At 44.1% G+C, this 14,016-nt stretch overlaps 1 protein-coding gene across 1 annotated transcript; it reads right to left on the minus strand.

Annotated features, from left to right (window-relative positions):
* Positions 1-3,786: 3,786 nt before the first annotated feature.
* SPINK2 (serine peptidase inhibitor Kazal type 2) lies at positions 3,787-9,352 on the minus strand. The gene is made up of 4 exons (XM_069012108.1): positions 9,287-9,352; positions 8,761-8,801; positions 8,143-8,252; positions 3,787-4,342 (listed from the first exon to the last, which is right to left on the minus strand). The coding sequence occupies exons 1-4, from the start codon at positions 9,336-9,338 to the stop codon at positions 4,297-4,299; spliced, it is 249 nt and encodes an 82-aa protein (XP_068868209.1). The 5' UTR covers positions 9,339-9,352; the 3' UTR covers positions 3,787-4,296.
* Positions 9,353-14,016: the final 4,664 nt, after the last annotated feature.

The following is a 14,016-nucleotide window of genomic DNA, read 5'->3' on the forward strand; positions in this document are numbered from 1 at the left end:
TCAAAGGACAACAAATGTTTTTTTCCCTCCTCGTGAGCCCAAACAGTTTTCTTTTCAGAGTTAAAAATCTCCTTTTCCTCTTCTGACAACTTTTTAAAAGGATCTTTTTTCTCTGTGGGAGTGGAAGAACTCCTTAAAATATGCAGGTTTTTCCTCTTTTTGGACTCAGTTACATAGCAACAGGTGGTACTAGGAGTTTACAGACCCTTATGCCCAGAGTTTAGAAAATCTTTACTTTGGCTGAGCCATGGAGATGACTTGCTTATTGCTTTGTCCGATTTGGTTCTGACATGAATACTATCTAGCTCTCAACTGACAACAATACATATGCTCAAGTTTTAAACTTTGATTATGGCTGCAGATCCCTAAATTCTCCTGGAGAAATTGTCTGGTCATGGCATGGATAGGTGCACTGTTTGCCATGTAAAAAACTGGCTGTGTGGCAGGACCCGGAGAGTGTTGGTGAATGGCATTACATCCAGTATGTGGACGGTCACTAGTGGGATTCCCCAGGCTTGGTGTTGGGGCCAGCCCTGTTTAATGTCTTTATCAATGATCTGGCCAAGGGAACTGAGTGCATCCTCTGGGCAGAGGGCAAGTTGATAGGTGGAGACAGCACCAGGGATAAAATTTGCATTTTGCTTGATTGCCAGGATTTACATTTAGTAACACAGCTTAGTGGAAATGGCCGTGTTAGGTTTATGGTTGATGATCTTAAAGGTCTTTTCCAACCTAAATGATTCTATGAATCTTAGTAGATGAACTTAATAATTGATGTGACCTCCCATTCACAACCATTTCACTACAGCTTTGTGCATCCAGCTGTATTTATGTCTCCTACCATAGGCCTAGGGAAGGCAGAAACATTGTGGGGCAAGCTATGAATCCCATGCAAATGCAAAGCTGATTTGTAGAAATTCAGAGAGAAGCAAACTACTTGGAGTTTTCCAAAGCTTACCAGAAGGAAGAGTGTGCCTGCAGATAGCTACTGTATAACAGCCCCAAAGCCTCCTACAGAAACCACTCCTCTCTTGGACAGATGCTCTTCAAATGAAGAGAGAGAGTTCACTTCAAGTGCCCATTTACAGACATCTGCAGATTGCTGGATAGCCAAAATATTTGAAGGGGACTGGCAAGTAAGAAAGGACTTCCAGGAAACCCAGGCCCTTTCAGGGCAGCAGTTTGGGGCTTGCTGCAATATCCCACAGAACCTTCAGTCACACCAGATATTACTAGACAAGTTAAAGACCCCAGTCCCAGCCCTATTCGCTGCTCCAGAGTGCTTCACAGTCGGATTTTTCACTGGGGAAGCTGGAGCAGACTAACTTATGTAGGAACAGTTTTAGGTCAAATCTAAACACTTTTGCACCTAATGTCAGGAAGGAGTATTCAGAACTGCTTAAAATATAAAACAAAACACATGTACCATAGTCTTGCACAATTTCTCACCAGTTGACAGAAAAAGCACTTAAAAGGGTTAATTCTTCCTCAATGTAAAGATGACACTCTGTCACAGAGAAAAGTTGGGTTTTTTTCCTGAGGTTATCTAGCTAAGAATTCCCAGCCCAGAAACCTACGCTACTTCTGTAGATGTTTAGAGTTTAGAAAATGAAGCAGTTGCTACGTGACCACCTCGAGAATCACAAAGCTAAGATAGAAGCCAGTGCAATCCTACACATGGCAATGAATGCCACAGCTTCATCTGTGAGTCATCTGCCCACAGAATAACGTTCTACCAAATTGTGTGCCATGGAGTCTCCTTCATCAAATATACCTAGATTCAATGATCAGGAAAAAGCAAGTGAACTTTGCCAAGTAAATGAGATTGACCGTGTATCAATGGCACTAATAATGCAGTTGAAAACAAACAGCTCCTAACAGAACGTTTATGCATTCAAACTATAAGGATGAATAAAAAGCCTTTCCTAAACACCCTTCTGAGAACAGAAAATGAGATTTAGAAGAAAAGAAATGCTGCCGCCTAGAGAGCAAGGTGGAAATCCACAAATCCAAACTCTTCGTCCTGACTCTCTCCCACAGGAATCAGACATTGCTTTCCCTTCTGCTCTTGTTCATGGTCCTGTGTCACCCAGGAGAGACTTCTCTCTTCCTCTAGATACCAATGTTAGCCAGTATTAACCAGTTACACATCTGGTTGAGACCCTTCAAAGGGTGCCTGAAGCAAGGGGCTGAGTACTTCCAAACTACCCACAGCTAAGCTGGGAGCTGGAGCCCAGTTGTCCCAGAAAGCACACACGCTGCCTGCTGAGCAACAGTACATGGAGTTCAGGGAACTTTTAAAAACATGTTTCCTGGGCAAATTTAAAAACAATTAAATTCCACAGGAAGGATAATTTAATTCTGGAATTTAATCAGCTAAAAAAAGCTCTTCTTGTAACTCAGCCAGGGAAAAAAGCCATTCATCTCCACATTTCATTAGCAAAAGCCAGTAAGACATCTTCTGACCTTCCTTTCATCTGTATGGATGGCTGCACATTCTCCTCCCAGTGAGATCAGGACTGTGCTGATCCTGTGAAGCTGGAAAATATCATAAAATTCTAATCAATCAAAATATTGTTCAACCACCTGAGCTCAGACAGAAAAGAGATTTTCTGGATTCACAATCCTGCCATTCAGCTAGTATAACTCCTTGTTAGCCTCACACACGTGTAATAAGCTAATGGGAATGCTTGCCATAGGGTTGTTGATGTCTAAATGTCCTTCTATGATGCTGTATTATGAATTATGCCATGAAGCTGTTATTATTATATTAATATTATTATAACTTGTGTTGTGAAGCTGTGTCAGGGGAGGTTTACGTTGGATGTTAGGAAAAGGTTCTTCACACAGAGGGCAGCTGGGCACTGAAACAGGCTCCCCAGGAAGCACCAAGACTGCCTGAATTCAACAAGTGTTTGGATAATGCTCTCAACATGGCCCTAAATGTAATGTACAGTTTTACCTTAAAAAAATTAAACCCATCATACTGAAATTCACCATCCTTTTGAGATATAAAGCTTCACAAACACCCAACTGCGTTACATTACTGTTTGGGGTTTTTTTTTTTTGCTTCCAGCCCTCCAGTTGTGCCACACATGACATTCCTCCATCAGTGATTAGTCTTTCCTCAAAGAACATGAAAGCAGACGTGCTGGAAGGATAGCTTTGACCCTTTAAAGGAAGTGCAAGGCAAAACCATTGTTTTTCAAACTCGAAGTCACTGACCTGAGAATGTTCCTCAGGCATGAAGTATGCTGTACATACCTGCCTGCACTGCTGCTGCCCAGCAAAGCCTGACAAAGCCATTGTCTGGGACCAGGGGAAGAGCAGGTGCTGCCTGGCTTAGATCGAAGCCACCTGTGTATCACCAAGCACTGTAGGACAACTCAAACACAGTTACTTTCAAGCAACATGCAAAAAACAGGTGTTCAGTGGAACAGAAAGGAACAAACCTAAGATATGTGCCCATATCCATGCCAAGTACAAGGAGAGGACCAAACCCCGATGCTTGCACACCCTCCCTGTGGCCAGGCCCCCCAGAGCTAGTCTGGAGTTCACCCCTTCACAGGAGTCTTGAGCTTTCCAATTCTGCTTGGTGTTTGCCACAGGAAGTGGCTCTTGGGTGCCAGCCAGGCCAGTGACATCATTGCCCCAGGGAGCAGAGCCCAGAGGGATGGGGACCTGGAGGGCAGTGCAAACCCCTTGCCCATGCCTCCAGCATTCCAAACCAGCCCTTACTTCCTCAGCAAGAGCAGACGGTGCCCAGGTCACCACCCTCCACCAGCAGGACCTGCAGGTTGGGAGCCAGGGGCAGAGGCTTGGCATGTGTCAGGTTGCCATCACCAGTTTGGTAGCCAGCACAGGAAACCCCTCCAGTGGCTCTCCAGGGGTCGCTGGCACCTGTGGGCTCAGAATATCCCAGAAACAAAGAGCACTGCCTTTGACAGAGATGCTGGGGCCTCCTTGATCCCAGGCAGGGCTGTGGGAATGGCACTTGGTACCCATTCACTTCCTTCTTTGGTACACTCAATCCCTTCTCTGGACAACTGACCTACTGGAATAGAGTCAGGACATCTCTTTTTTATGATCCATCTTTTGTAAGAAAATAAACCAGGGTTCAGGTTATAACTGTACTATGGATATGTTTATGAACACTGGTTTTCATACAGTAGACATACTTTAAATATGCAAGCTTGTTTATTAAGACAGGCTACTTAAAAGGTACATCTAAGGCATTGTTTCCATTTGGACTGGCTGTGACCCTCTTATTTTCTTGAAAAGTGGTCATCTGTCATATCAGCAAGTTCCCCGTCGAACAATTTTTACATGCTTGTGCTCTTCCCTACAAACAGAAGAGAAATATCTTAGAAGAGGAACACTACTTGAATTTTACAGACATGTTTTATAAAGTGGACTCTCTCATGTCTTTCTATGTGTTCAATTAAATGCAGTGATGCATTAATTGCATCACTTACTGTAAGCATTACCACAAAGTAACCATGATGCAAAAATGTATGAATCACATACACAGACTAACTTACCGCAGGCTTTGTTACCTATAAAAACCTGATAAAACCATCTGCAAATCTGAGAACTATCAAACCACACGACAAATCTCACCAGGAGGACTAACATGTCCATTACAAAGCACTAACACAAGTTAAACTTCGCAGTCTCTGAGGTGCAAATCAGTTCTAAGGCTTACAATATTTCCACCTTTCACATGGGAATTCAGTGGGAAGGGTGTGCATCCTGATGCACCTCTGCATCTGAGGCTTCACTAAGTGTGGTTCTCTGAATGCTAGAATCTTATTTAAGGAAATTTTAGCCAAGTACCCCTTAGCTTGGGAACACTGGTTTGGTTTTTTTGCAAGTCCTATATGTAGTATTTTGGGGAGCTCCATTTACAAATCTCAATTTACCAGGCAAGTGCAGATAGAAAAAGAAAGTAATACAATGCAAATTGTCCTAGATGGTCAGTTTGTTTCCTTATCTTAACAGAATCAAGCTGGTTTACTCCTCATGAAATTCAAGAGACTTACGTTTACCCAAAAGCAGGGTTAATCTGTACTAATAGTTTTATCAGGGATCTTTTTAACCAGAAGGTAGTGGAGCAGATTAGGAATATGAAAGGCAAAATCAAGGCCAGGGGATGTAAAACACCAGAAAAGATGTAAGGAGAAGTTCTGGCTGAAGGACAGCCCTTACACTAAACCCTGCAAAGACAGCTGAAGCTGCTGCATCTATTTCCAAAGAGCACGTGTTGCTGTCGGACTAGGTTTAAACTAAGATCAGATGGGGTCATTGCTACTGGACACTGAGTGCGGAAGAGACCTGGGATGTGAGCACTAATTTAAGAATGGATTAAATCTAAGCTTTAAAAGAAAAAAAAAAAGTAGGGAGGAAAACCCACTTTGGTCTTACAGTTAAGGGGTTTCACTGCAGAGCCAGGATGGGCAGGGTTTGTGCTTCACCTTTGCTCCAGGTGTCTCATGTTATCATGGATCAACCACAGCAACCTCTTCTGCAGCACTCCATTCACACAGGGCTTGGCAGGTGCCCACACAGTCCTGCATGGCTAAAACAGCTCATGGACAGTACTGTCTTAGCCATCAGGGAAGTACAACTCCCTTTAAAAAGACCCTTCATGGGCTTAAATATGGGCTAGAACACATCTGCAAGTTGGCCATTGAGAATCACTCCAAGTTAATTGAGAAGTGCCTGTTTTATAATTTAGTACTGGATATGTCCATCTATCTGTTTCTATATCACCACATTACACTATTTCAGCAGCTGGTCGTGCAGCTTGCTAAATAGGGCAGAAAAATCTCTGTTCTGTCCTCCTAAGAAGTGTGACAGACTGTACCTTAGATTACTTGGAGTGGAATGACCATTGCTTATGACTATGGACAGTTCTTCAAAGCTGAAATTCCTCCAATAAAGCAATGTGTTTTATCCGTGTTGTGTTCATGCCAAGTCAAACACTTTAGAACAACAACTCCAGACTGAACTAGAAGGCCCCCAAATGTGCCAACTACTGAACTATAGAAGAAAAACCATCAGGAGAGTATCTGACCATCCTATGTCCGTTCAGATCAAAATACATGTTTCTGAGCATGTAAGAAGACAGCAAAAAAAAGATAGTTAAGACAAAATTCTATCTTGTATGTATAATTGGATTTAATCTCATCACACAAAATGTGTCCTTTACATCTTATACTAAAAAGCAATAAGCCCCATCACTAATTACACTTAAGGAATTACTTAAGGAGTTGAAATAAGCAACAGATTTGACTGGAGAACCCTTTGTTCTGTGTGTAATGCTATATTCAGGAATCTGCCATGCATCCGTCTGGAACTGAGGGATCATGCCTAAAAAAATGAAGCATCTAGAAATGTAAGGCTGGATCTCAAAGCCCATCCTTCTGCTCTGAAAGGATCAAAGATACTGTTTAGGTCATGAGATGCTCTCTGGTCTGTATATCCACAATATGGATTTGCACTCTCTATGGGCGATACTCAGCACTTCTCTTTGTCTTTTATTGTACTGATTTCACTCCATTTCTCCAGATCCCTGAGCATTTTTATAATATCCTGCACAGATCATCATATCCATGCCATCTTGCAATTTTTATTACATAAAATATAATAGCACTTTCCAAAGTAAAATGCTGATCACTGCTTTTGAACCGCAGCATTTCAAACTTCTGTGATTTCATCCTTTAACAATTTCAGCTGAATAATTGTTTGTCTGCTTCTGTGAATGTCAAGTGGAGATAATGTAAAATGCCTTATTAATGTCATGCACCAATGCTTCTACTTCCTCCTACTCTGTTTGGCCAAGTTATCGTGCCAAAAAACTAAATCTCATGGATTTGATCGGATTATTTCTGACAAATCTGTATCTGCTTTGCTTACTTTCCTCTTTACCTCTGGCTATGTACAAAGCAAATCACTTAATAACTTACTCCAACAGCGCTCCAGGCAGGAAAGATGGGTAGGCTCCTAATACATAACATTCCAGAACCTCTTTTCTTCCCTTTTAAGAGATTCTACTGCGTGTGAATTTCTTTTTTTCCTAAGCTATAGGTTTACCAATTTTCTTTGCAATCTGTCGTTTGCTTGTGTAGTTTGTGTTGTGTTCTGGTTAAAGTGTTAGCAAATTCTGCAGATCTGCATGACACACTTCAGCACTTTCTTTACAGTATTACCTTAAGTGTCCTTTGACACCTTTGCCTCTTTCCTTATTCTGGCCTATGTTTCCTCTGTCTTGGTCATTTGAATTTTGTAAATCATCTGGTCAGAATTAATCTTTCCTCTGCCCCAAAGTCAGAAACACATTTCAGCCTTCCGTTTCTTGAGATCTATCTGTTCGCAATTTTCCAAGTTCCCCTCACTGCTATTCTGCTACTCTCACTTCTACCCTCTGTTGGAAACAAATGATCTTTTATTTCATTTGTATAAATTGCCTTTTACCATCAAAATTCTATTCACAGCAGTTCCTCTCAGTTTGTACGGAGAGACTGCTCTATAAAGGTTTCCAGTCAATTGTAATGGGAAGTAATAATGCTCACTAGATACTGATTCTGTGTTTTCAATTTGTTTTTAAAAATTATTACCTTATTAAAGAATAAAATACTCTCAAATATCAGGCAGTCTTTTTCTTGATTTTTAGACAACCCGAAGGCAAAATAGTATTTCCCCCTAACATTCAGCATTCTTACTCTGTGAAAGAAGTACAGGTGATTGGATCTTGAACATAAATATTTTATATTTAAAGCTGCATTTTGGGTGAGATCTTTCATGTTTTCTGATGGAGAGTGTGGAAGGGTCTGGCATTATATTCATTGGTAGTATGGCATTGTATGAACATGACAGGCAACCTCCTCTAAGATGCTCCTTCTCAGGAATTACTAATACAAATACTCAGTACACCCAGCTGACTGAATCCAAATTAAGCCATTTACAGGTATCACAATAAAATCTGTTGCAAGGGATTCATGGCTGAGAGGACACTGCTGAAACTGTAGCGCAACAGTGCGAATGATCCAAAGCCAGTAAATGATCTATCAGTTACCTGGGATGTCAGGGTGAATGTTCTGCGTGCATATAGGGAAGGGAAGGACAGAATTAAGTGACTACCTGTTAGCAAGGCAGAGCACACACTCGTTTCCATAGGTCTCTCCATCCGTGCCACAAACTGGATGGTAGTCCCTTGGACATGTATGTGAACCATAGCTGTCACAGTCAGGCTAGGGAAGACAGGTACAAAAAAAGCTTAAGTTACACCATTTGAAACAGGTTTCTGCTCATGTTCTGAAGAATCCTGACATGCACAGAAAAAAACGTGTCCAACAGGAGCTGGCATAGCATTTTAAAGTGCCACTTTTTTTATGCTCTTATGGGAATTTATCACTTGAGGCTTGGCTCCTACTGCCCGGCACGGCTCAGCTGTGGTGTCAGGACATATGTGTGCCCCACTGCGCAGCCCTTCTGACCTCTGAGCGTCAGCGGGACACACGGACAGCGAGTCCCCATGAAGGGCAATGCATCGAAGATGGTAAGAGATGGGAATCACCAGGGCTTGTGTGCTGCGGAGCCAGCAGCCTCCCGGGCCCCTCAGCTGTGGGGAGAGCCCCCTGCTCAGCACCGGAGCTCCGGAGCCAGGGCAGGCACAGACCCCCAGCGTGAGGCCCGCGGCTCTGGGGAAGGGGCAGCCGGCAGCGGGAGGCAGGGGACGGCGGGGCGGGCGGCACTCACCGAGTAGCTAGCCATGGCGCCGGGACACGAGAGGAGGAGCCCTGTGGAGAGCAAGCGGCGTTAACGGCGCCTGGTCCCGCACGGGTCCCCCCGACCTCCGCGGGACCAGCCCTGCCCGTTACCGACCGGGCGCTGCCCCGTCCCCGCAGCCCCTGACTGTCCGCTCCTGGGACACCCTGACTGTCCGCTGTCCGATCCCGGCATCCCCGACCAGCCGCTGTCCCGTCCCGGTCCCGGCTCCCCCACGACCAGCCGCTGCCCCGGTACCGACACCGGCCCCGATACCGGCCCCGACACCGGCCCCGACCAGGTGTCGTCCGGCACCATCCTGTGCCGGTTCCCCGCCCTGCCTCCGGATGGCTGGTGCCCACCCCCGGCTTTAGATTCCGCCGCCGCGCCGCTGAACGAGCCGGGCACGGTACCGGTTCAGGTTTGCCCTCCCCTGGGACGGGACTGCGCGGGGCACGGTACCAGCCCGTTTCCCACTACCCCGGCACCGCCTCTCCTGCCCTCCCGAGCGCGGTACCGGCGAGGAGGACGGGCAGCAGCAGCAGCAGGAGCGCCGGCAGCCGCGCCATGTCGCGAACTGAGCGGGCGGGGACGGCGGCCGGGGCGGCTCGGGGCGCAACGGCCGCGCCGCGCGGGGGGAGCAACGGGGGAGCGGGCGCGGGGCGGAACGGGCGGGAGCGGGCGCGGGGACACGCGGGAGCTGGGATGCCACGGCGGGAACGCGGGGTTGAGCACTGCAGGAACCTCCCTAGAACACCCTCACGGGATGGAAAACTTTGCCGTCGCAGCTGTGCAGGTGGGCAGCAGAGTTAATGGCGGGGCGCCGGCTGTAATCTCAGCGTTCCCCAGGCTTCCCTGCTTGCCTTCAGCTCGTTAGGGTTGTGCTTTGATTGTAGTGTCTTGGCCAATGCAGCGAGGTTGGAAATATTCACGCAGTGCCATGCGGCTTTTAAGGTCATATCCCCCATCTCGTCATGAAGTGACATGAGATGGCTTCTGCTGACCTGTGAGTGCGTTCCTGCCAAGAGGAACGGAAAAACTAATACAGTCCCAGCAATAAAGCAACCTGCCTGCCTCCAAAGGCATGAGAATACAGGGGACTGGAAAGCCTTGGCACGCTGTCCTGCCAGCATGGCTGGGTGTCTCGGCAGCACTGCTTTCCAAAGAGTATCTTATCTGTCGGTCACTGATAAGAGTGGTTAGCTTTCCAGAGCCCAGATATTCGCTTTGCACAGAGTCTGGCTCTGCAAATGTTTTTATGAAATTTCTTAAGATCTAGGGTATGAACTTGTTGTGAAATGGCCTGTGCTTCTGTGTATGAGCTGGGGTTAGACCTGTCAAGTGTTTTGATACATCCCACACAGGTACATACACAGGTGAATCGTGCCTCAACCGGGCCAGGAGACACTTCAGAGACAGAGTCAGAGAAGTGGGTATTTGCTTTATTCGGCGCGCCGGGTGTGTGGGGATCGCTCCTCCAAACACACACACCTGGTGCTCTCTACAACACAGTATTAAGGGTTAAATTATGAATATTCATCACATTCCTTGGGACAGGTGTGGTTAAACAAATTATTTCTCGGAAGTCATTAGCATATGGGTCACGCATGCGCTGTGTGTCCTGGTGGTCGCGCTGAGGAAGGCCTCTCCTCTTCCTCGGGGGTCTTTCTGATGAAGGCCAGTAGTCATCCTCGCAGTGAACTTTTCGCCTTTCTCCCTGGGCGTGCGTAGTCCTTTGAGGGATGATTCAGCAGTCTCTGAGATGATCCTTGTCCCCTCTATCTTGACAAGATTAGGGTGAATTTGGCTTCTCAGGCTTTGTAATTAACATCTGCTGTCTGAACTAACATTGCTGTCTCCCAATAGTTAACTTGTGTTTACATGAGTTAGTTATTGACTGCCCCTTCTTCCATCCCCCCTTTTCTTTGGTTATTTGTAATTCTTTACAAATCTTGTATGTCTTTAAAGTAAGAACCCTTCTCTATCTTATTTCTAAGTTTATACTTGTTTATATTGAGCATAAGCATCGCAATTCCAAGTACATAATATCATACAACAGTAACTACTAATACAAACAATAAGTAAGAATGCAATAACACAAATAGCTATTACAAACAATTGTTTAAGCCAGGATAAGTTGGGTAACCATGATGTAAGTTTGTCTCATACCTCTTTAAGCCTTCAAGAAGTGTCATCTAAAGTGATTTGATGCAATGTTCACTTTGGATAAATAATTTTAACAGTTTTCTGGATATGACTATGAGACCTTTTTATCTTAGCCCACCCATCTGTGCTAATAATTTTTTTTTTTTTTTTTTAATCTAATTTAAATCATAATTAGAGTTAGGGCTTGGATCTGAACTCTACTGGCCACTGCTTTTGCTGTTTTGTCTGCCATAGCATTTCTCAGTTCAGGGATAGTGTTACCCTGGGAGTGTCCCCTACAATGCATTATAGCCACTTTTGAAGGTTTTACCACTGCTTCCAGTAACTGCATGATTTCAGTAGCATGCTTGATTTCTTTCTTCTGTGAGGTTAATAAACCTCTTTCTTTCTAGATAGCCCCGTGAGCGTGTACCACCCCAAAAGCATACCTTGAATCAGTCCAAATGTTGATAGGTTTTCTTTCGGCCAACACCAAGGCTCGAGTTAGGGCTGTTATTTCAGCCTTTTGAGCTGATGTCCCCACATGTAATGGTTTTGCCTCAATGACAGTGTCTGTGGTTGTAATTGTATACCCAGCGAGCTGCTCACCATTCTTGATATAACTGCTCCCATCAGTGAACCAGCTGTCTGCATTTTCTAGCGGAGAGTCCTTTAGGTCTGGGCGGCTGGAGTAAACTGCCTCCATGGTTTCAATGCAGTCATGCTGTACAGGTTCCTCAGTAGCCTTGTCCTGGAGGTAAGCTGCTGGGTTTAAAATGTTAGTTACCTGGATACTCACATCCTCTGATTCTGCTAGGACAGCCTGGTATTTGGGAAAGCGAGATGGGGTTAACCAGTGATTTCCTTTCTGTGTGAGCACTGCTGACACTGTGTGAGAGACAAAAACACTTATCTGCTGGCCCAGTGTGAACTTGTGAGCTTCTTCTATGTTCAGGATCATGGCTGCCACTGCACGCAGGCAGGGGGGCCATCCTTGGCTGACCACATCTAGCTGCTTGGAGAAATAAGCCACTGGCCTTTTGTATGGTCCCAGCTTCTGTGCCAAAAGTCCCAGCGCCAGTCCTTGTCTCTCATGTGAGAACAACAGAAAAGGTTTAGTGACATCTGGTATGCCCAGTGCTGGAGCTTGCATTAACTCACGTTTCAGGGTTACAAATGCATTATTAGTCTCTGGTGTCCAGCATAGGTGAGTTCCCCCAGTCTCTTTTAGGAGTTGGTATAAAGGTTTCACAATGAGTCCATAGTTGTAGATCCATAATCTACACCATCCTATCATTCCCAGAAAAGTTCTCAGTTCTTTGGTTGTGGTTGGCCTGGGCATTTGACAAATTGCCTCTTTCCTGTTGTCTCCCAAGGCTCTTTCCCCTCCTGCCAGTTCATACCCCAGATATGTAACTTTCTGCAGGACTAGCTGAGCCTTTTCAGGGGAGACTCTATACCCACTTAGTCCCAGAAAATTTAAAAGACTTACAGTCCAGTTCTTGCAGTCTTCACGGGTCCTTGTTGCTATCAGTAGATCATCGACGTACTGCAGGAGTGTACCCTCTCCAAGTGGCAGTGTCCAGGCTTCCAGTTCCTTGGCTAATTGACTTCCAAATATTGTGGGACTATTTTTGAATCCTTGTGGCAATACAGTCCATGTGAGCTGACTTCTTCTCCCTGTTCTGGGGTTTTCCCATTCAAAGGCAAAAATTTCCTGACTGCTTTCAGCTAATGGCAGACAAAAGAGAGCATCTTTTAAATCTAAAACTGAAAACTACACTCAGTCACTTTGTAATTTTGTGAGTAAAGTGTCCTCAGGTCCTGAACTAATCAATAACTTTTATTTGGCTTCTGTACTGGTAGAATTGGGGTATTGCAGGAAGGTCTACACTCTCTCAACAACCTCTGATTAATAAATGTAGTAATTATTGGTTCTATTCTTACTCATGTTTTATGCCTTAGTGTATATTGTTTAATTGACACTGGTTGTGCCCCTTCCAGTAGTTCAATAATCACGGGGGGAGCCTGTTTTGATCTCTGGAATTTCAATATCTCCTACTAATGGGATCACTTGATTTGTTATTTTACTATCTATGAGTATTTCTCTTTCCTTTATCTAATCTTAGTGGTTTAACTTACACTTTAAAGTCTTAGTCAGGTATCTTCAGGAGGCTTCTTTGGTTGTAGCCTTTTTATACAGTTTTTGTTATAATAATATTCTTACTCGGCTGTATGATTCTATACATTATGAAGGATTAGTTTTTATGATACAAAACTAACACACAAAACATTTTCATACAAAATGTTCTCATGCAAACATATCTTTACATTAGGGCTATGCTCTGTTTTCCAGGAGACAGATTATAGCACTCTTGTCATTTAATCTTGACACAAACTACAAACTGTGGCTTTATTTTGGTGGGATTAAAAATGAAATGAATTCTCTTTCAAACCTAGGGGGTTTTTTTGTTTTTGGTTGTTTCTTTTTTTGTCTTCATCCCATTCTGCACCTACAACTGAGATTGCAGAATGTGCTATAAATAGGAGGGGTGAGGAGAAGTGAAAACATCCTCTTAAGACATATGGCTTGAGATTGAACAGCACTTTAGTTTGAGAGCTGGTAGAAGGCTTTTCTGTATCCCCCTTGGTTTAGGAAGGGGGATTCAATAATTTCTCATGTAGCATTTGCTTGTATTTTGTCAAGATTCTTTAATTGACTAATTAGAAAATCTAAAAAATTTAGCTATATTATAATAATTTTGAAGCCTTCTGAGGCAGAACCGGGAAGGTTAGTCCATATTTGTAGGATTTCAAATATGTATAAATTCTTATACCAACTCTCGGGATAATATTGGTTGAGACAAATTATACATCTATAAGACTTTAACTACACCATTTTTCAGTAAAAAGACAAAACAAGTTAGACAAAAATTAAACTCAAGAATATGTAGAATGCGTTAACTTCTATTTGATCTCTCACCAAGTCACTTGTAATGAAAACACAAACAAATTACAAACATTAACCAACTGACAATGCGAGCAATTATGGTGACACTTTACATTTCATTGGTTTTCACACAGCTCCATCTCATGTGTTGG

This window comes from Aphelocoma coerulescens, chromosome 4 (genome assembly GCF_041296385.1).
Source record: "Aphelocoma coerulescens isolate FSJ_1873_10779 chromosome 4, UR_Acoe_1.0, whole genome shotgun sequence".
Lineage (NCBI taxonomy): Eukaryota > Metazoa > Chordata > Aves > Passeriformes > Corvidae > Aphelocoma > Aphelocoma coerulescens.

Coding starts and splice junctions, on each gene's coding strand:
- SPINK2 (XM_069012108.1), bottom strand. CDS start 9,338: ATGGCGCGGCTGCCGGCGCTCCTGCTGCTGCTGCTGCCCGTCCTCCTC. Junction 8,253..8,760: donor GCGCCATGGCTAGCTACTCG/GTGAGTGCCGCC, acceptor TGTCTTCCCTAG/CCTGACTGTGACAGCTATGG. Junction 4,343..8,142: donor GTGCTCTGCCTTGCTAACAG/GTAGTCACTTAA, acceptor TTCTGTTTGTAG/GGAAGAGCACAAGCATGTAA.